Genomic DNA, 22163 nt, shown 5'->3' with positions numbered 1-22163 from the left:
TTTATTCATCTGCTTTTACTTTATTTGTGTTTCTTCCTACTTTATTACTAGGGGGCATTGACTACAACTCAACTGAGATATATAAGAAGAAGAATTTTTCAATGCCATTTAAAATGTTTTTTTTTATTGCATCTGCTTTATTTTCTGAAAAAATATATATATATACTTGTTTCCCGCCTTTCTAAGCTAGTATAGTCCAGTTTTCAGGTTAGTGCTGAATTCAGGGCTGTGTTACACATCTCTGTGTTTGCCCATACCTTACTTGGATAGAAGGAAGTTTCTCTGTTCACCTGTGAGACAGGGGAGCTTTGAGCAGCCTATCTGTCCCTGGAGGAGTGGTTTCAGCCCAGATAGTAGTAGTTTATTGGCCATTTTGGGCTAATTTCTCTCTCTTTCATTTCCCTGCTATAAAAAACGCATTTCCCAGTTCTGAGCACCAGGCAGTGCCAGTTAGCTAGGGTATAACTATTCCCGGCTCCACAAAGTCTCCTCTTCAATTTTCCCTTGTAACTAGACAAACTTTCAACTTAAGCACTCGAGCCATTCATTTCTCAGCCCGGCACTTGCTCAAAACTCATAGCAAGCACTTATAAACCCTAGCACTACAAAAGGACAAGGCTCTCTATTCGATCTTACCAGCCATTCAGTAAAACAGTTTACTGTACCCTAGCCAGGCATGCCCAAAGGGCAGTTTCAGGTGTACTTCTCCAGTCCAACTGGTGAATCTGGGCATTCTGAGGCAATGTTACAACTGCTTCATATACACAGACAACCCTCTCCTCCTACCACCAAACACTAATATATGCGAGAGATGCAATTATACAGCCAAACAGGAGGCTAAGCTCTCTCAACCCAAGACTGGATCAGACAGTCAAGAGAAGGGAAATACTGGCATGAAACCACCAGTCTCACAAAGACCCATTAAACCAGCACCGGCAAAAAAACACACGTAAATACACAAAAACATACTCGGAGACTCTAAATAAAAATCTGCAAAAGCAACAGAGCCCTCCAAAGCAGACATCCAAGCAACCACCACCCCCCCCCCAAAACAAACCACGAAACACATACTTCACAAAACCAGTGTGCCACGCAATCACAGACCTCCAGGCAAAATAACATACCCAACATACTAGTAATAGGTGACTCTACAGTCAGGCACACTGACGTCCCACTCACTAGGCTGAATAAGGAGAAGGTTACTGTTAGCTGCCAGGATCCGCCACATAACACAAGCACTGAGGTCACTCTAGAACAATTACAAATATGACTCTGTCATTGTCCATGTTGGTGTGAATGACCTGAGCCATACCTCCCTGGACTACATGAAAAGAGACATGGAAGAGCTTTCTGATCATGTAGCCCAGGCCAGTATGACCCAGAGTAGCATTCTGCCCTCACCAAGAATGATACCAAGGTATAAAGAAAAAATTATCAATTTCAACAATTGGCTAAGTTTCTGGTGTCATTCAAAGGGGATACAGTGTCTGTCTGCGTGGGATGACATGCTCGACAAGCCATGTTGCTTCGCTAGAGACGTCTTGCACCTGTCACCCTTAGGCTTTCAAATACTTCCCAAGGCTCTTGCCACCCCCATCGTGCCTTTTTTAGGCAAGGCTCAAAAGACAAACCCACTGCTGTAAATAGCACAAGTAACAAAAATCTGAGGGTAATGCTACTCACTGCCAGAAGTCTAAACCTCAAAATGCACGCACTCGAGGCACTCCTCAGTACGGAGAAAATTGATATATGTGCAGTAACAGAAACCTGGTTTAAGGCTCCAGAGAGCACCCCAGCACTACCAGGCTACAACTCATACCATACATTTCGGCCACAGAACACAGACCGAAATACAAAAGGTGGGGGAGTATAAATATTCATCAAGGATACCCACACCTCCAGGTTAGTGGCACAGCACACAATGCTTCAGAGATTATCCACGTGCAACTAACAACGGGCAAAACTGCAATTCAAACTGTAGCTTGCTACAGATCACCCACCATGTCCCAGGACCCCCATTCCGCATTTCTTGAAACACTGGGTAACATAAAGGTCCTACCAAACACCCTAATATTGCGTGATTTCAACTACCCAAACATTAACTGGGAGAACTCCTCGAGTACTAACTCCCTTGCCCAACATTTCCTAGAATTTATAAACTCAAATGCCCTGGAACAACTGGTCAACACTCCCACCAGAGGTGACAACATATTGGACCCGGTCATCACCAACATGGGCGACCGGTGTTCCACACCAGAGGTCAACCCCTTGCTGGTTATATCTGACCATAAACAAATCATTTTGCATATCCACATTCCGCCCCCACCCCCGGACAAGGAAACTACTGTGAAAAACTTTTCAAAAGCAAACTTCACGTTACTTAAGATGGAGGTAGAAAGTTTCAAAGCCCCCATGCTAAAGGATAATGCTGTCCAAGCTGCAAAATCCTTTACTAATGCATTCTAAGGGCACCTACAAGAATGCATGTATCGTGCTATCCCAAGCAAAACCAATACTCACTCCTCTAAGAAAAGGAAACCAGTCTGGTGGATCCCTGCCATAAACAAGCTATACAATAGGAGGAGGAAACTAGTACAGAAAAGAGTAAAATCCCAAGAAGGGAAGACATCCCTGATCAGTATCAGCAAGAAACTATGATCCCTCATAAAATCGTCCAAGGCGAGCTTTGAAAGAAAACTTGCCAAGGACTCCAAAGATAACCATAAGGCATTCTTTAGCTATGTCAAGAATCTAAGTGGCAATGTTAAGATCTACTCGGAGTTAATGCAGAAGAGCACAAAATACACTGAACCAACCGATATTGCCAACATCCTGGCAGACAGGTTCAGTGCAAACTTCACCCCCCTCTCATCCCCAAAGGGGCCCATAACCATACCAGAAGAATGTAGAGCCCCTGAAATCACAGACACTCAGGTTAAAATAACCCTCTCTAAAGCCAAAAACACAGCATCAATGGGACTGGACGGTGTCCAAGGCTGCGTCCTACATGAGCTCAACGACGAGCTAACCCCTCACCCAAAATCACTTCAAACTCAGCCTCTCCACAGGCTACATACCCATAGAGTGGCGCACAGCATCGGTTATTCTGCTCTACAAAGGTGGAGCCACAACAGACCCCGGGAACTATCGCCCTATAAGCCTGACTAGCTTGGTCTGCAAGGCTATAGAGCGCATCATCATGGAACTCATTAACAGAGACATTGAGAACCTCCAAACACTGGACCCTACCCATTTCAGCTTTATTAAGGGCAGATCATGCCTCCTAAACCTGGTGGACTTCTTTGAGACCGTGACCAAGGCTACAGATGAAGACAGGTGGTACAGACAGCCTACCTAGACCTCACAAAGGCCTTCAACACCATTCCCCATTTTGGTACTATAGACAAGCTCACCAGCCTGAACATAAAACCCTATGTCACAAGATGGGTTGCCAATTGATTCACGGACAGAACCTACATGGTGAGAGTTGCGGAAGCTAGGTCTGACTCTAAACCGGTTACAAGTGGCATTCCCCAGGGCTCAGTCCTAGGACCCTTCCTGTTCGACAAATACTTCTCAGAGGTACAGACAAGCACAGGAGGACTATGGCTAACCAAGTTCCCAGACGACTGCAAACTAGGGGCTATAATTGACTCACTGGCCGACACAGACATCCTCCAAAAGGGTCTCACTGAGACAGATACCTGGTGTCAAAATCATGGCCTCAAGCTAAATGCCAAAAAAGTGCATAGTTATTCCCTTTGGAAATAACAAAGTAACCACAAACTACCACATAGGTGGTAGTCCCCTAAATACGGAAAAAGTACAGTTTTGTACCTACAATAAATGTAGATGTCTGATAGGAATGCATCTGCAGTCCTTACAAATGGGGTTGTCCTGTCGTCAGGCAGCCCTTCGGTCGGCCGGATTCCAAAGTCTGGGTCTGGCTTCGGCTGGTGTCGCACTTCACCCGACGTCATTGCGGCAGTTCTTCGGGTATAAAGGCATCAGCCGACGCCATTTTCCTCAGTGTTTCTTGCCCCAGATGCCAGGTGCCCTCTTGGATGGCTAAATTTGGATAAATGCCAAAGTTTCCAAATAGTAGAGAGCAAACACATAAAATAAGCATGTATGTACATATATACAAACAAATGCACCATAATAGATCCCCCCCCCAGCTAGCTGAAGGTTGGCAAATACCCTAGGAGTACCTCAGAGGGGAAGGTGGGTGGGTAATCCTGACTGCAGATGCATTCCTATCGGACATCTACATTTATGGTAGGTACAAAACTGTACTATGTCCTTCAAGGATGCATCTGCAGTCCTTACAAATGGGTAGAATACCATAGCTAAACTAGGGGAGGAGGAAAGAGAAGAGATTATGGTGTAGTTAGGATCCCTTGCAAAACAGCAGTGGCAAAACCTGCTCGGGATCTAGAGTATTAGAGGTAAATTGTAATGTTTGGCAAATGTATGCACGGAGGTCCAAGTAGCAGCCTCTATAATGTCCTTGGTAGCCACTCCTCATAAGAAAGCTGTGGTAGTGGCTGTAGCCCTTGTGGAGTGAGGCCTGATGTTCTCTGGGGTTTTCTTTCCATGGTAGGAGTAACAAAATCTAATGCAATTTCCTATCCATTTGGAGATTGTCTGTTTTGAAATTGGTTTTCCTTCCTTTCCTGTTGCATATGCTACCAGAAGCTGGTCAGTTTTTCTATTGTTTTTTGTCCTGTCCAGGTAGTAGCGTAATTGTCTATGTACATCCAAGGTATGCAAGAGTCTTTCTCCCCTGTTCTGTGGGTTGGGGAAGAATGTAGGTAGGTGGATAGCCTGATTTAAAGAGACTCTGGATACCACCTTAGGCATAAATGTAGGATTTGTTCTCATGGACACTCTATCTTGATGGAAGATCAGGAAGGGTTGCACTGCCATTAATGCCTGTAGTTCAGAGACCCTTCTTGCTGAAGTTATTGCCAGCAGGAAAGCAGTCTTCCAGGATAAGTATTGTAATTCTGCTGTTGCTGCTGGTTCGAAAGGGGGAAGTGTCAATTTTTCTAGCACAAAGTTCAAGTCCCATGCTGGCAATGGAGGTTTCCTGGGAGGTTTCACATTTTTAATTCCTCTCAGAAACTGTCTGAGCAGAGGATGAGAAAAGACAGGAGGATCCAAGCTGTATTCTGCTGAAATAGCTGATGCATGTATCTTGATGGAAGAATAGGACAGGCCTGTATGGAAGAGCTCTGCCAAATACTCCAGGATGTTGGCTATGTTCACCAGTGTCACATCTTGCCCCTTTGCAGTACTCCAAATGAGATATCTTTTCCATTTTGCTGCATAATTCTTTCTTGTTGAAGGTCTACGAGCCTCCAGGATTATGTCCTTAACCCTTTGGGATAAATTTGGGTTAATTGCTGTTATGTAATGTTCCAGGCAGTTAGCTGCAGAGTCTTCAGGTTTGGATGCAGGATGTTGTAGTTGTTCTGTGTTAACAGCAATGGGATCAGGGGGGAGTGTCCATATTTGTCCCCGAGACATGCTCCTCAGCAATGGATACCAATGTTGTCTTGGCCAGTCTGGAGCTATCAGAATGATCCTCGGACGTTCCTCTTTGATCTTCAGAAGCACCTTGTGCATCAAAGGAAGTGGTGGGAATGCGTATGCTGTCAGGTTTTTCCAACTGAAGGATAGGGAGTCCACCTTCCAAGCAAGTGGGTGGTACGTCCTTGTGCAGAATTTCTTTAGCTGGTGATTGAGTGGGGATGCAAACAAGTCTATTTGTGGTAATCCCCATTCTCTTGTGATGGCTTTGAAGATGTCCGGATGCAGCATCCATTCGTGGGCATCTGTAGTAGTTCTGCTTAGTATGTCTGCTAGAATGTTTTCCTTCCCCAATACAAAAATTGCTTGTAACTGAATGTTGTAGCTCAGAGCCACATCCCATAGGTCCAGTGCCAGCCGGCATAGAGGATATGAATGTGTGCCTCCCTGTTTGTTGATGTACCACATAACTGTGGTGTTGTCTGTCCTTATCATCAACTGACCTTCTTGGAGAAAAGGTCTGAATGACTGGATTGCCAATTTTACTGCCATCATTTCCTTTAGATTTATGTGCAGGTGCAGCTGGTCTTGAGTCCATAGGCCTTGAATGCACTTGTCCAGCATGTGTGCCCCCCAACCGAGGTCTGAGGCATCTGTCGTGATGGTTTGTCTTGGTTGACTGTTGCAGAAGGGCAATCCTGTGTTTGATTGACAGGCCTGAGCCCACCATAGGAACTCTTGCTTCAGGCATGGGATTATTGGAATTTTGGTTTCTAGGCTGTGCTTGTGTTGGGACCACAAATTCTTGAGGTACCACTGTAGCTTTCTCATATGCAGTCTGGCATGAGGGACCAGTATTATGCAGGATGCCATGAAGCTTAGAGCTTGTAGCACTTTTCTTGCAGTTAGATGGTTCTGCTTTGTTAATGCCAAGAAATAGAGAGGTAGTTGCTCTTTCTTTTCTGCAGTTAGGAATGCCATTTGTTTTGATGTGTCCAGTTCTGCACCCAGAAAGGTTATTCTTTGGGATGGAATCAGCCTTGACTTTTTTATATTGACTGTATATCCCAGGGCTTGCAGCAGGTAAATGACTCTTTGTAAGTCTTCTGTTAGCTTGCTTTTGTTGTCCGCTTGTATCAGGCAGTCGTCCAAGTAGGGATAAATTTGAATCCCCTGAAGTCTGCAATGAGCGATTACTGATGCCAGGCATTTCGTGAACACTCTGGGCGCAGTAGATAAGCCAAAGGGCAATGCTGAGAATTGATAATGCTCTGATCCTGCAAGAAATCGGAGGTATCTTCTGCAAATTGGTCGTACGGGGACGTGCAGGTATGCCTCCTTTAGATCTACAGTTACCAGCCAAGACTCCTTGCCCAGCATGGGAAGAAGCTGCTGTAGGGTCAGCATTTTGAATTTTGGAACAATGAGGAATGTGTTTAAAGCGGACAGGTCTAGAATAGGCCTCCATTTGTTTTCTTTTCTTGGTACCAGGAAGAGTCTGGAGTAAAATCCCTTTCCTTGCTCCATAGATGGTACCTTTTCCACAGCTCTCATTCTTAATAATTGAATTATTTGCTTTAGAGCTTCTGTCCTTTGAGTAGGTGGTAGGTTTGGCATTCCTCTCTTTCCTGGTAGAGTATGGAAATGGAACCTGTAACCTTGGTCTATAGTTTTCAAAATCCATTTTTCTCTTGTGATGCAATGCCAGTTCTTTGAAAATAAGGTTAGCTTTCCGCCTAAGGGTGCTTCTAGTTGTTCCCTGGTAGGCGGTGTCACCGCCAAGTCACTGTGATTGAGTTGTTGTAGTGGTGGTGGCTGCATCCGTGCCTCGCTGGTTGTTACCTTGCCACTGGCGTCCCCTGTAGGCACCCCTGGATTGGTTTCTGCCTCTAGAGCGCCTATTCCTGCCTCTTTGTGTCTTAGAGGAGTCCGGAAAGGACCAATTCTTGGAGGGCCAGTTCCTGCTAAACCTTGGAGGTTGAACCTGTAAGAAATATTTCACTGTTTGTACAGATTTTGCCTTCTCTTCCATCTTTTTTAGTACCTGCTGTGCAGGGGAACCAAATAAATTGACCTTGTCCATGGGTGCATCCAAAAGCTTTGATTTGACATGGTCTGGTAATGCCTGTTCTTTCAACCATGCATGCCTCCTGATAACTGTGCCAATCATGGCTGATGTAAAGGAAGCCTCCAGTGCATCATAGCCACATTTTAAAGAATGGTTACTAACCTGCTGTATGTTATGTACCATTTCTTGAACATACTTTTTATCTAAAGATTCTTCAGAGGACAGCTTTTTAGTTAACTGGTCAAGCATAAACTCTTGATATTGAATCATATGAAATTGGCAGTTCAAAGCCCTAGCTGACAAAGTAGCAGAGGTGTAAACTTTTTTACCCCATCTCTAAGGACCTGGATTCCCTTTCAGAGGGAGGGGTTTTAGTAGAAGTAGCTGCTACAGCTTTAGGGCCCTGGGAGATAGTCTCTGGATCTGCAAAAGGAGCCTTGTATAAATGGTGATGAGTGTCCGGGACCCTGTAGAACCTATCGGGCTTAGCAGGAGCCGGAGGTAATGAATCAGGAGCAGTGCAAGCATCATTAAATGCATCATCTACAACAGAAAGAACTGGAGGTATAGCTAAAGGCCTATGTTGTGGCAAATGTAGAAAGGTCCTAAGCCTTTTTCTGGAGTCTGAGAAATCTTGGCCCTGCCACTGAAATTGTTCCCTCATAGCATGCAAGGTTTCCCCAAAGGAAAATTCCTCAGGCGGAGAGGCTGAAGGGATGGACTCTTCTGCATCAGAGTCTTCGTAAGGAGAATAAGTAGCCTCAGGAGGGTCTGTATGTTCTGAGTCATCAGAGGAATAGTCTGTGGATACTGGCTCAGGGGGCTCTGCTCTAGGCCTCTTTTCTGGAGGAGGGAGAGAGGCCCTGTCTGGATGAGGCTGGGATCCACGAATTAAAGAGATGAGATCCTCAGCCAAAGAAAGCATATGGGAGCTGGTGCTGGGCCTGTGAGAGGGGGGCTTGGCAGGCACTGTTTTAGATGCTTTGGCTGCTTTAGCCCTGGCAAAGGCCTTAATAGACATTGCTGCAGGAGGCCTAGCAGCTCCACGTGCAGGGGTTGAAATATCCAGGGGAATGGTGTCTGATAATTCCTGTGAAACCGCAACAGAAGGTTGGATTTCAGTAGCCGATTCTACCAGGTTAGAAGAGGCCTCGGTAGAAGGCAAGGTTTCGGCTGAAGAAAGAACCGCTTGCTCGGTTTCGGCCGAAACCGAGACACTCGCGGTTTGCTTAACCGCGGTTTCGGCCGAAACCGCGGACCACGAGAGTCGGTCCTTTTCTTTGCGTTTTTTGGTAATTTGTGTTGTCGGAGGATCCGACGGCATAATATAGGCAAAATCGGAGCCGAAAATCTGTTCAGCAAACTCCGACCGACGTCTAAGCGTCCGTCGGTTAAAAGAAGCACAGGCTAGACAAGCTGCTACGTCGTGGTCTGGGCCTAAACAATGTATGCAGTAGGAGTGGAAATCTTTATGAGGTATTTGTTTCCCACAAGATAAACAGTTATTCACTTTCTCTGACATCGGCTGAGGCAAGAAAGAGTCCCCAACGGGGTACTTAGCTTTTTAGAAGTCTTCGAAGTAATATTCGGTAGTAGTAATCTCTGGATCTGACCGATCGGCACTTGCGAACAGCTTCTGCTTCGGGCGCCACGCGGCAAGAAAGACTGAGGAAAATGGCGTCGGCTGATGCCTTTATACCCGAAGAACTGCCGCAATGACGTCGGGTGAAGTGCGACACCAGCAGAAGCCAGACCCAGACTTTGGAATCCGGCCGACCGAAGGGCTGCCTGACGACAGGACAACCCCATTTGTAAGGACTGCAGATGCATCCTTGAAGGACATCGTAACAAGGGATCTGGGGACCCAAGTAGATAGTAATCTCTCCTTTGATAATCACATTGCCAAAGTGGTTAGAAAATCCTTCTATGTGGCCCACCTAATCACAAAAGGGTTTGTATCTAGATCAAAAGAGGTCATTGTGCCCCTCTACTCATCACTCATCAGAACCATCGTAGAGTACAATGCCCCATTTGGGATGTACCTTACAAGACACCTGCAACAGCTGGAAAGACCACAGAAGTACCTCACCAAAAGGATCACTGGCCTCAAACAGATGCCCTATGCAGCTCGACTGAAGAAACTCCAGCTGTACTCAGTTGCATACCGCCTGCTCAGAGGCAATCTTTGCCTGACATACAAGGCCATGTCCAACCCAGAACTGATGGACGTGCTCCATCTAAAGAAAACCTTATCCCCTCGAGCCACACACTCTAGGGATCTAAACCTCACCACAATAATAAATAAGACGTGCTGGAGGGATAGATTGCTGTCCCAGAGACTTCCCATGCTTTGGAACAGGATTCCAGTCTACATTAGGCAGAGCTCCTCGCTAGCACTCATCAAGTGAAACCTTGACGAGTGGATGGGAAACAGAAAGTTTACCCCGGGGATCACTTCAGTGGCTCTGCTGGACAGAGGCACAGGGAACTAATCTAAGGGGGTGGCAAAAGCCAACACATTCTGGCTAGGCTTGTAAATGCCTTCGGGCAGACAGCCTAGTACCTATCTATGAACCTACTGCTGCCTCCGTGAAAACTCAGTGGAGCCTGATTTATCTTTCCTGTTAAATTATGAAAAGTGAAGAAGATGGCTGACCATTCAAAATAAACTGAAGATGTGAAATAATGGCCTTTAGGGTGACAATAGTAACACAACTAGAATAACTTTCATTCACCTACTCTAATTTTAAACTTTGTAATGTAGGGTTAGCTGTAAGATGACTGATTAATGCAAACACACATGCCTGATAACTTCTAGTGTTTTGATGCAAAAACTATTTAAAGCTAAGGTTGCACAGTTTCCTTCATACCTGTACATAAGCTAAAGTGAAATGGGAAAAAACGTGTTCTTCTCATGCTGATATTGTGTGGCTAAACATATTAAGACCATTTAAAAGTGAATCAAAATGACAGCACAAGGCTTCTGCAAAGACCTTCACATCTCTAATATTTTACCAATATGCTTGCAATGATGCAAGTATACACATAAAATATAAGAACGTAAATACCTAATGAAGGTTCTCCAAGTAGTCCTTTTCCTGGCTGTTGCACAGCTGGGTTCAACGCTCCTATCCCACTATGCGGCAAGGGTGTAAGTGGAGGTTCTCCTAGAATACCAGCTTTCTGAAATACACAACAAAACAAGTTGACAACTTACCCAACAACATAACTCAAGTGCAAACCAATGAAATTTACAGTAACAGGAAAAATGAACAGTAGAATCAACCTAAAACTGCAAACAATTTACTTCAAAAGTGTACCCAATTCAGTCAGAACCTCAGCTTCTAAGTCATAACAAATACATATTTATATAATTTTAATATGACTAATTGCAATATGCCATGGTTAGTTAAATAGGGAGAAAATTATCACCATATAAACCCACTTACTAAAATAACAGATCAGCAAGTAATGTGCCTTTGAGATGAGGAAAGAAACAAGAACAGTTTGAGAAACTGATGCTGACTTAAGCGGCAGACTCCATGCACACAAGACATGGTAGTGAAGCTCAAACTATACTCTTGAAGTACTAATGACTACCACCAACCATCCACTTCCAGACATGTTGCCAACAGTTTTCATTCAATAAGCAGTCTCACATCTGTCAAGAACTTACAATGCAACTACTCTACACAGTCTCTAGTGACTAAAAACAAAATAACCTCATAAAAATGAAAATTTTAAAATACATTTAATTCTTCAACACAGACATGTCAGCGAAAAACTTCCATCATGCTCTTGGAAAATAAAAGTTATGTCCTTACCATTACGACCGCTCCATGTTCATAGGTTCATAAATTAGTACTAGGCTAACTGCCCTTGTGAGCCATTTTAAGCCTAGCCAATTATCTCTTGTGAGACTCGAACCCTACAAGGCTAACACCTTAACCATTAGGCCAACTCCCCACTTTCCATCATTTTTAACCTGTGGGTTATCGGATCCGATATAGATCTGACACCTGTCATTTCCTAAAGACTTTAGCGCCCAGAGCCTTGACTCCTATACCCATAATGCCTAGCTCTGACACACTAATCTCAGATTAAGTTTGACACTCCCCAAACCAGTTCCACTGCTGAGCCCAAAAACCTGACACACACCAAAGACCCCCAAACAAAAGAAGTAAAACAGCTTCCATGATTCAGTCGCCCAAAAGATAAAGTTATGTCTTACCATAACGTTCCATCTGTGTTGTCAATTTTCACATCCTTGACAGTGGGCACGGTTCTGAACCTTGGAACAGACTTGGATGTTTTTCCAGCTCGTGTATACCAAAAACTCTCGAGCTCAGCCTACACAAAATGCTCTTCACCAAATTACCTCAGATCAAGTTTGCATAAACAGTGACAGACAAACACTGCCATAAGAGAGGGAGAAATGAGAGGCCTTATCTGAATCCAGAGAAGACCACCTATGTCACCCAGGGAATCCAATCCACCATAAGAAACTATAGGAAGGAGGGCAGGTATGTCAAGTATATGAGAAGATTAACAATGCAGATGGAACGTTATGTTAAGATATAACTTCTTTATCTGATGTCAAATCTTCGCATATTCCTTGACAGTGGGACAGAATCCCCAGCAACCTAAATCGTGGGAGGTCTCATGGAAGAATATTCTTGAGGACCGTCGAGCCAAAGGATGCCCTTCCCCTAGAGACTAGATCCAGTTTGTAATGAGTAACAAGTGTATGGAGAAGCTCAATAAGGAAACCTTGGAATGACACCCTGCAGACGTGGCTACTGCTCTGTTGGAGTGTTCTTTTACAGGCCTTTGAAGAGGTAATTTGCTTTTGTCATAAACAAAGGTAATACAGTCCTTAAACCACTTAGCTAGGGTAACCTTGGACATTGGTTTCCCTTTTGCCAAGTAAGAAAAGGACACAAACAATTGATCTGATTTTCTGAAATCTTTCGTCCTGTTTAAATAGAAGTGGAGTTGTCTGTGTATATCTAATAAATGGAGATACTATTCTCCTTTGTTAGTATAGTTGGGGAAGAAAACTGGGAGTTGAATAGTCTGGTTAAAGTTGGATTCAGAAATTACTTTAGGCAGAAATGAAGGATTAGCTCTGACAGCGACCCTGTTTTTATGAAAAATTATGTAAGGCGTTTTTTACAGGACAAAGCTTGAATCTCCAAAATTCTCCTGACTGAGGTGAGGGCCACCAGAAACAATGTTCTCCAAGAGAGGAATTTTAGATTGCATTTGTCTGAAGGTTCAAAGGGGGAATAAACTAAGGACTGGAGAACTAAATTTAGGTCTCAAGGTGCTAATGATTCCTTATATGGTAGCCTGAGCATCATGGATTCCTTCAAAAAGGAAAACTGAAAATTAGAGGTAGCGGCTAGATGCATTCAAATGGTAGATGCTGAGGCCCCTGCTTTGAAAAGTAATGTCAAGAAATCTAGAACCTTATCGATTTGAGCTAAATATGGATCAGTATTAGATTTAGACATCCACAGAGAAAACTTGTGCTTTTTGCTGAGATACAATTTTCTTGTGGAGAGTTTGTGACTAGCCAAAATGATTCATTGAGCTGATTAACTAAAACAGGAATGCTTGGCAATCATGGGAATTGGAAAGCCATGCGATGAGCTTGAGGTTTTGTAGCTTCAGGTGAACTAATCCAGCTGGGTAGGACAACAGGTCTGGAGTTGGATCCAGGCTTAAAGGTTTCAGAACTAGACGAGGCCAAAGAAAGGGAAACCACATTTGTTGAGGCCAAAACGGAGCAATGAGGATTATCTTGTTCTTTGACCTGATGGCTTTCTTTAGAAACTGGGATACAAGAAGGGTCAGGGGAAATGCATGGAGTAGACTGGGGGGAGAACTGTGGAGAAGAGCATCTCTCAGTGACTCCACCGGTAAGGGGGGGGGGGGGGATCAGGGCAAAGTAGTTGCTGTACTTGTTCAGAGGGGAGGCGAAATGGTCACAGCAAGGCTGGCCCCCAATGGCAAAATATCTTTTCCGCCAGGGTACCTTTTTGGGGAGGCTTAGAAAGGCCCTAGGGCCAATAGCCTAGTACCTACCTATGAACCTATGTTGGACTGACAGACCACTAGTGAGGCATTAGAATACATCTGCTCAATCGGTCTGCTATCACGTTGGAGCTTCCCAGAATGTACGTTGTAATGAGAAAGCCATCGGATGAAATCACCCATTGCCAAACTCAGAGCTTCTAGACAGAGGGGATAGGACCTGGTTTCCGCTTGTTTGAGGACGTACCAGACCACTGCCAAGTTGTCTGTTTGAATTGCAATCATCCCCGAGGGGAAGACTAGGTGAAATGCTTGCAACACTAACAGCACTGCACTCATCTAGGACACTGACATGCAAATTGGCTTCCAGAGGAGACCAAGTGCCTTGGACTGTCTTTCCCAGATAATGACCCCCCCCCCATCCGGGATGCATATGTGGTCACTATAGCCTGGGGCTGAGAGGGGACAAAGGGGCTGCCCATTAAAATCTCACTGGAGTGAAGCAACCATTGTAGATCCTACTTGCATCAGCTGGTAATAGTGATCAAATGAGGCACTGGCTGGTCCAGCATCGACAACTGAGACACTAGCAGCCACTGAAGGATTTGCATATGACATCTAGCTAATGAACTAGAGTGACAGAAGCTGCCATAGACCCTAGGGCTTGTAGAAAGAGCATTGCTGGTACATTGTTGTAAATAATCTGGCTGACTTATAGGTTCATAGGTTCATACTAGGCTATCTGCCCTAGGGCATTTATAAGCCTAGCCAGAGTTGTGTGGCTTTCACCATCCCTTAGGTTGAAGAATACTATACCCATTAGTTTGCCGTGCCTCTGTCCAGCAGTGATACAGAGATGATCCCCGGGGTAAACCTACGATCTCCCATCCACTGATCAAGATTCCTCTTGAACAGAGCCAGCGAGGTGCTCTGTCTCACATGGAACGGGATTCTGTTCCACAGCATAGGGGGTCTCTGGGTGATGAATCTGTCCCTCCAGCACGTCCTATTTATATCCGTGTTGAGGTTTAAGTCTCTTGCTCTTGTGGCTCTGGTGTATTTGGATTTTTTGAGGTGGAGCATGTCCATTAATTCCGGGTTGGACATGGCCTTGTATGTCAGGCACAGGTCACCTCTGAGCAGACGGTATGCGACTGAATAGAGCTTGGGTTTCTTCAGTCGGGCAGCATATGGCATATTTTTGAGCCCCTTTATCCTTTTGGTGAGGAACATTTGGGGTCTTTCCAATTACTGCAGGTGTCGGGTAAGATACATTCCGAATGGGGCATTGTACTCAATCATTGGTCTGATAAGTGAAGAGTACAGGGGAACAATGACCTCCCTTGATCTGGATGTGAATCCCTTCATAATCAGGTGGGCAATGTAGAAGGTGGTCCTAACCACTTTGGCAATGTGAGTGTCAAAAGAAAGGTTACTGTCAACTTGGGTCCCCAGATCCCTGATAACCTCTTCTGTGCTTAATGGATTGCCACCTATGTGGTAACTTGGGGTTACCTTGTTTTTACCAAAGGGTATGACTATACATTTTTTGGCGTTTACCTTAAGGCCATGGCTCTGGCACCAGTTATCCGTTTCTATAAGACCTCTCTGAAGGATATCTGTGTCTGATGGATTTTCAACTATGGCGCCCAGTTTGCAGTCATCTGCAAACTTTGTCAGCCACAATCCTCCTATGTTTGCCTGCACTTCTGAAAAGTAGATGCCGAACAAGAGGGGGCCCAGGACTGAGCCCTGTGGGACACCGCCAGACCGCTTGAGTCTGACATGGCACCAGGAACTCTAACCCTGTGGGTTCTGTCCTTGAGCCAGTTTGCAACCCATCTTGTGACATATGGGTTTACATTTAAGCTGGTGAGCTTTTCTATGATACCCGAATGGGGTATTGTGTCGAAAGCTTTTGCAAGGTCAAGGTAGGCTGTGTGAACTGCCTTACCCTCATCAATGGCCTTGGTGACTGTTTCAAAAAAAGTCGACCAAGTTCAAGAGGCATGATCTGCCCTTGACAAAGCCGAATTGGGTAGGATCCAATGTCTGTAGGTCCCCTATGTCTTTATTTATGAGTTCCATTATGATCCTCTCCATAGCTTTGCAGACCAGGCTTGTTAAGCTTATGGGGCGGTAATTACCAGGGTCCGTAGAATCACCGCCTTTGTGGAGTGGGACCACAGTTGCCGTCGCCACTCTTTGGCACGTATCCTGTGGTAAGGCTAAGATTAAACAGCAGCCTTATGTGTGGGTTTAGTTCCTCATTGAGTTCGTGTAGCACACAGCCGGGGACACCATCCGGTCCCATTGATGCTGTGTTTTTAGCTTTAGAGAGAGCAGCTCTCACCTGGGCATTTGAGATGATTGGGAGGCTACACTCTGCTGGGATAGATATTTCTCCTTTTGGGGGGGGAGGGAGGGGAGAAATTTTCACTGAACCTGTCTGCCAGTATGTTTGCAATGTCTGTGGGTTCAGTGATTTTTGTATCATTTTGCACTAATTCTAAGCATACCTGGGAGTTTCCACCCAGATTTCTAACATAGCTAAAGAAGGCCTTATGATTGTCTTTTGAGTCCTTGGCGATTTTTCTCTCAAAGTTGGCCTTGGATGATTTTATGAGTGATCGTAGTTTTTTACTAGTATTGATCAGAGATGTCTTCCCTTTTAGGGATTTTGCTCTATCTTGTAGTAGCTTTCTCCTCTTGTTGTAAAGTTTGTTTATGGCTGGGGTCCACCAGATCGGGCGCTTGCCTTTGGTGGAAAGGGTCTTGATTTTATTTGGGATTGCTTGATCCATGCAATCCTTGGCCTTTTATTCACTGTAGTATTTATAAGGGTAGGGATGCAATGCTCGTGATCGTGTTTATCCTTGCTCCAATGAACTCTTAACTGCTGACATGGCTCTAACTTGAACTTTTCATAGTTTACAGTAATGCTTAGATCGGAACAGTCCTTAAGAGTATAATCCTCCTCAAGAAGACACCTGGTGGGAGCGGTAAAGAGGCAGTCCTTTAGACATGGAAATACTCAGAATCCCTGCAGTCTGATTTGAGCTACCACCATTCCCATGCACTTGGTAAACACCCTGGGGGCTGTGGTGAGACCAAAGTGCAGTGCTCCGAATTGATAGTGTCTAGCTCCCAGCCAGAAGCCCAAATATCTTCTGGACCGTTTGTCCATTTCTAACTGGTAATACGCATTCTGAAGATCTACAGAACACATCCAATTGTCTTTCTCCAAAAAGGGAAGGATAGCCTGAGCTATAACCATCTGAAATTTGGTCTGCCGAACTGGTTTGCTCAGCCTGCTGTGATCCAAGATTGGTCTCCAGTCCCCTGTCTTCTCTGGCACTAAAAAGAACCTTGAGTAAATTCCAGATCCTATTTGGTCTGGAGGGACTGTTTGAATAAAGTACAGTTTTGTACCTACCATAAATGTAGATGTTAGAGTGTTCACACTGCTGCAGTCATTACACTTGGGTTATCCTGCCGTCAGGTGGTCCCGCAGTTGGCCAGAGTTCCAAAGTCTTGGTCCGGCGTCAGTTGCTGTTGCTTCTTCCCTGATGTCAGTGTGCCAGGGGTATACAAGATGCATCCGATGCCATTTTCTTCAGTTTTTCTTACCCCAGATGTCAAGTTCCCCCAAGTAGGTAGGCAATACATACTGTTAATAAAAAACATACATATATAATAAAAACAATATCTTCAGTTATGAGCAAATGCACCACAAAGGTTGTATAGGATAGAAAGGTATAGATAAGACCAGCTAGTTCAGAGGGGGTGGAGGGAGGGTAACCTGGACTGCAGCAGTGTGAACACTCAAACATCTACATTTATGGTAGGTACAAAACTGTACTATGTTCATCGTGTTACACTGCTGCAGTCATTACACTTGGGTGGAATCCCTAAGCTAAGGTTGGGTGGCTGGTCTATAAAGAGTTAGGATTGGCTATGAGGCCCTGCAGAACTGCAGTGGCAAATCCTGCTCTGGATTTAGCATAAACAGTCAAGTGGTAATGCTTGGTAAAGGTGTGCACTGAACACCAAGTTGCAGCCTCCAAAATTTCCTTGGTAGGTACTCCTCTGAGAAAGGCTGTTGAAGTGGCTGTTGCCTTGGTGGAATGTGGCCTAATGTTATTAGGGACTGATTTTCCATGCTGTGTGTAGCAGTAACGAATACAGTGTCCTATCCATTTGGATATAGTCTGCTTTGAGATAGCCTTGCCCTGTGATCCTGCAGCATATGCTACAAACAGTTGCTCAGTTTTCCTGAAAGCTTTTGTTTTGTCCAAGTAGAAGTGTAGCTGCCTGTGTATGTCCAAAGAGTGCAGAAGTTTCTCCCCTTTATTCTGGGAGTTTGGATAAAAGGTTGGCAAATGGATGGAGCTACACTAGATACCACCTTTGGCATAAAGGTAGGGTTTGTCCTTAAAGAAACCCTGTCCTGATGAAAAATTATAAAAGGTTCCACTGCCATTAATGCCTGTAGCTCTGAGACTCTTCGTGCTGAAGTTACTGCCAGGAGCAGAGCTGTTTTCCATGATAAAAGTTTAGATTGGCTGGCTCAAAAGGTGGCAGGGTCAGTTTTCCCAAAATGAAACTGAGGTCCCAAGTTGGTGTTGGCGCTCTCCGGGGCGGTCTTATGTTTTTAGCCCCTCTGAGATACTGCTTTAGCAAGGGATGAGGGAATAAAGGAGGATCCGTGTTGTAATGTGCTGAAATGGCAGAGGCGTGGATCTTAATTGATGAGAAGGATAGGCCTTTGTCCAGCATCTCAGTTAAGTATTGTAAAATCTGAGGAATGTTTGGGACAAGAGGGTCAAGGCTTTGAGCCTGGTTCCAGGCGCAGAATCTCTTCCATTTTTCTGAGTAAGCTTTCCTGGTGCTAGGCCTCCTGGCCTCCAAAATGACATCCATAACAGCTTTAGAGAGAGGTGTTGCCTGTTTGACTAATCAATCTGCCATGCAGCGAGGTTTAGGGTTTTGAGCTGACCGTGCAGGATCTGATTGTTTTGTCGAGTCAGGTGGTGTGGAATTTGAGGCAAAATCCATGGTGGGCCTTGAGCTAAGTTCTTTGGTACCAGTGCTGGCGTGGCCTGTCTGGAGCAATCAGGATCATCTGTGGTTTTTCTTGACTGGCTTTTAGGAGTACCTTTGAAAGGAGAGGTAGTGGTGGGAAGGCATACACTTTTAGACTTTTCCAGCTGAAGGAGAGAGCATCCACTTTCCATGCTTGTGTGTGATAAGTACTTGTGCATAATTTTTGTAGTTGGTAATTCAGTGGGGAGGCAAAAAGATCTATGTCTGGGCATCCCCATTTTTGCGTTACCATGCTGAAGATTTATGGATTCAATTTCCATTTGTGAGAGTCCATGATATTTCTGCTTAGATCGTCTGCCAGAGTATTTTTCTTTCCTGGCAGGAATTGTGCTTGCAGATGAACTTGATACGTTAGAGCTGTGTTCCACAAGGTCATGGCTTGCCTGCATAGGGGATAAGAATGAGTGCACCCCTTGCTTGTTTATGTACCACATTACTGTGGTGTTGTCTATCTTTAATAATAATTGTCCTGGATGCAGAAGGTCCTTGAAAGCTGTTGGGGCATTTTGAACAGCCAACATCTCTTTTTGATTGATGTGAAGATGCATCTGGTCTGTGGTCCACTTGCCCTGAATGCATTTTCCTGCCATGTGTGCTCCCCAGGTGTAATCTGAAGCATCTGTTGTTAGAGTCTGCCTGGCTGTGGGTAGGGTAAAAGGCTGACCCTTGTTTAGGTGACATGCCTGTGCCCACCATCTAAACTCCTGTTGTATGCAGGGAATCATTGGTATTACTGCTTCTAAACTGTGAGAGTGTTGAGTCCAAACATTTTTTAGGTACCACTGTAATTTCCTCATATGCAGTCTGGCATATGGTATTAGTAGTATGCAGGATGCCATGAATCCCAGGGCCTGCAGAATTTTTCTTGCAGGGAGATGGGACTTTTTTACCAGTAATTGAAAAGAATGAGTTAATTGAATTTGTTTGTCTGGTGTGAGATAAGCCATCTGGGCCATTGTATTTAAGCTGGCACCCAGGAATATAATCTGTTGTGAGGGCACTAGTTTTGACTTCTTTTCGTTTACCCTAGAGAAATTAGCAACCTTTCTACAAACGCCAGATGCTGTAGAAGAATGTCCTTTGTCTCTGCTTGAATGAGGCAGTCGCCCAGGTATGGATATATCTGAATTCCTTTTTGTCTGCAAAATGCAGTTACTGGTGCCAGGCACTTTGTAAAGACCCTGGGCGCAGTAGATAAGCCAAAGGGCTGTGCGGAGAATTGGTAGTGCATTGTACCAGCTTTGAATCTGAGGTATCTTCTGCAATTTTGTCTGATAGGGACATGCAGGTATGCCTCTTTGAGGTCCAGAGTAACAAGTCAAGCCTTCTTGCCCAGAATGGGTAGAAGCTGCTGTAATGTCAACATTTTGAATTTCGGAATATCCAGGTAAGTATTTAGAATTGAAAGGTCTAGTATGGGCCTCGAGGCCTTGTCCTTTCTGGGGACCAGGAAGAGACTTGTGTAAAATCCTTGTCCTTGTTCCTGTTGTGGTACTTTTTGAATAGCTCTCATGTCCATGAGGGCTGAAATTTGTTTTTGTGCCTCTGCCCATTGATTCTGTGGCAGGTCTGGCATTCCTTTTAGCCTTGATAAAGTATGAAAGTGGAACCTGTAACCTTGAGACACAATATTCAGAACCCATTTGTCTTGGGTGATTGTTTGCCAGTTTTGAGAAGAAAGTGCTAGTTTTCCCCCTAAGGGGGCTGCCAAAAGGGAAGTGCTTGGCGTACGAAGGGGGAAGTCATTGGGACTGTTCCTGTAAGGTTGAGACTTGTCCTCACCTCCTTTTGGGGTTGAGGTGCCCCACTGTCGTTGTCTGTTAGAGCCTTGGGGTTGAGATCTGCCTCTTGGGCGTCTGTATCTGCCTCTCTGTGGCCTGTCTGACACTGGAAAGGTCCAATTCTTTGTAGGCCAATTTCTGCTAAATCGAGGTGGCTGTACCTGTAAGAAATCCTTGACTGTTTGCATAGATTTAGCTTTAGCCTCCATTTTCTTTAACACCTCTTCTGCCTTAACACCAAACAAGGTACCATGCTGTAAAGGAGCATCCAATAATTTTGCCTAAACATGATCAGGTAAACTCTGTTCTTTTAACCAAGCATGTCTTCGAATCACAGAACCTGTAACTGCGGCTCTACAAGAGGCCTCTAAAGAATCAAAACCACATTGCAGAGTATGTTTTCCCACCTGTTCAACTGCATGCAATAAATCCTGAATTTCTTTACAGTCAGGAGCTTCTGAGCTTGCAAGCATTTTCTGTTTTAACTGAGCCATTAAATATTGTTGGTACTTAAGCATGTGAAACTGGCAATTTAAAGCTCTTACTGCTAAAGTTGCATAAGTGCAAACTTTCTTCCCCCATCTATCCAAAGCTCTGGAATCTCTGTCAGAGGGTACTGGATTTTTTGCAATGGAAGCCTTAACCCCTTTTGGACCCTGAGAAATAGTTTCTGGATCAGCAGAAGGGTTTTTATAAAGAAACTTGTGAGAGTCAGGGACTCTATAATACCTATCTGGCTTGGCTGGTGCAGGGGGCAAAGAATCAGGAGGTAAGATGGATTCAGAGAACACATCATCCACAATATCTAGCACAGGTGGAATAGCCAGGGGCCTGTGCTGAGGCAATAAAAGGAAATCCCTGAGCCTTTTCTTGGATTCTGAATAATCCTGACTTTCCCAATGGAAGTGCTCCCTCATGGTATTTGTGTTTTTCCGGAATTGCGGTCGTCGGTTGACCCGACGGCATAGTATAATTGAACCTTCAGCCAAAGTAGTGCAAAGCAAAATCAAAACGTCTTTTTATAGTGCGTTTGTTAAATCTAGCACATAACCGACAACTAGTGACGTCGTGATCAGGGCCTAGGCATGGAATACAGTAAGAGTGGAAGTCCTTATGAGGTATTTGCTTCCCACAAGAAATACAATTATTAACTTTTTCTGACATCGGTCTGAGGCAAGAAAAAAGTTTCCCCAACGGGGTACTTAGCTTTATTGAAGACTTTGGATCTGAAATTAGACTTCAAAAATCTCAGGAGTCGGCCGACCGGCACTTGCGAACTGCTTCTGCTTCGGGCACCGCGCGGCAAGAAAGACTGAAGAAAATGGCGTCGGATGCATCTTATATACTCCTGGTGCACTGACATCAGGGAAGCAGCGATGGCAACCGACGCCGGACCAAGACTTTGGAACTCTGGCCAACTGTGGGACCACCTGACGGCAGGATAACCCAAGTGTAATGACTGCAGCAGTGTAACACGATGAACATCTTTTTGGTTGCGCAGTTTTTGAACTTCTAAAACTGCTGCTTCCCTGTGACTGGGTGGAACGCCCGTGATTTTGGTCGTAGGCTTTAGATGAATTATAAAGGAAATGCTGTTCTGGTCATAATCCTCCCCACTGCCTCCAGAGGACAGC

The 22163-nt window shown here is 44.7% G+C and overlaps 1 protein-coding gene across 5 annotated transcripts in view; it reads right to left on the bottom strand.

Annotated features, from left to right (window-relative positions):
- The window catches only part of RAVER1 (ribonucleoprotein, PTB binding 1), a 2969353-nt gene that overhangs the window by 1410271 nt on the left and 1536919 nt on the right, over nucleotides 1–22163 (bottom strand). For all 5 annotated transcript variants that reach the window (XM_044084574.1, XM_044084577.1, XM_044084578.1 and 2 more), the window contains one exon: nucleotides 10672–10786. In XM_044084574.1, coding sequence (XP_043940509.1) covers nucleotides 10672–10786 — 115 coding nt within the window. The remainder of the gene's footprint in view (nucleotides 1–10671; nucleotides 10787–22163) is intronic.

The sequence above is a fragment of the Protopterus annectens genome, chromosome 9.part0 (assembly GCF_019279795.1).
Source record: "Protopterus annectens isolate FY-2018-M chromosome 9.part0, PAN1.0, whole genome shotgun sequence".
Classification (NCBI taxonomy): Eukaryota; Metazoa; Chordata; order Ceratodontiformes; family Protopteridae; genus Protopterus; species Protopterus annectens.
The sequence above is the reverse complement of the archived record's forward strand: the minus strand, read 5'-3'. Positions and strand labels throughout refer to the sequence as shown.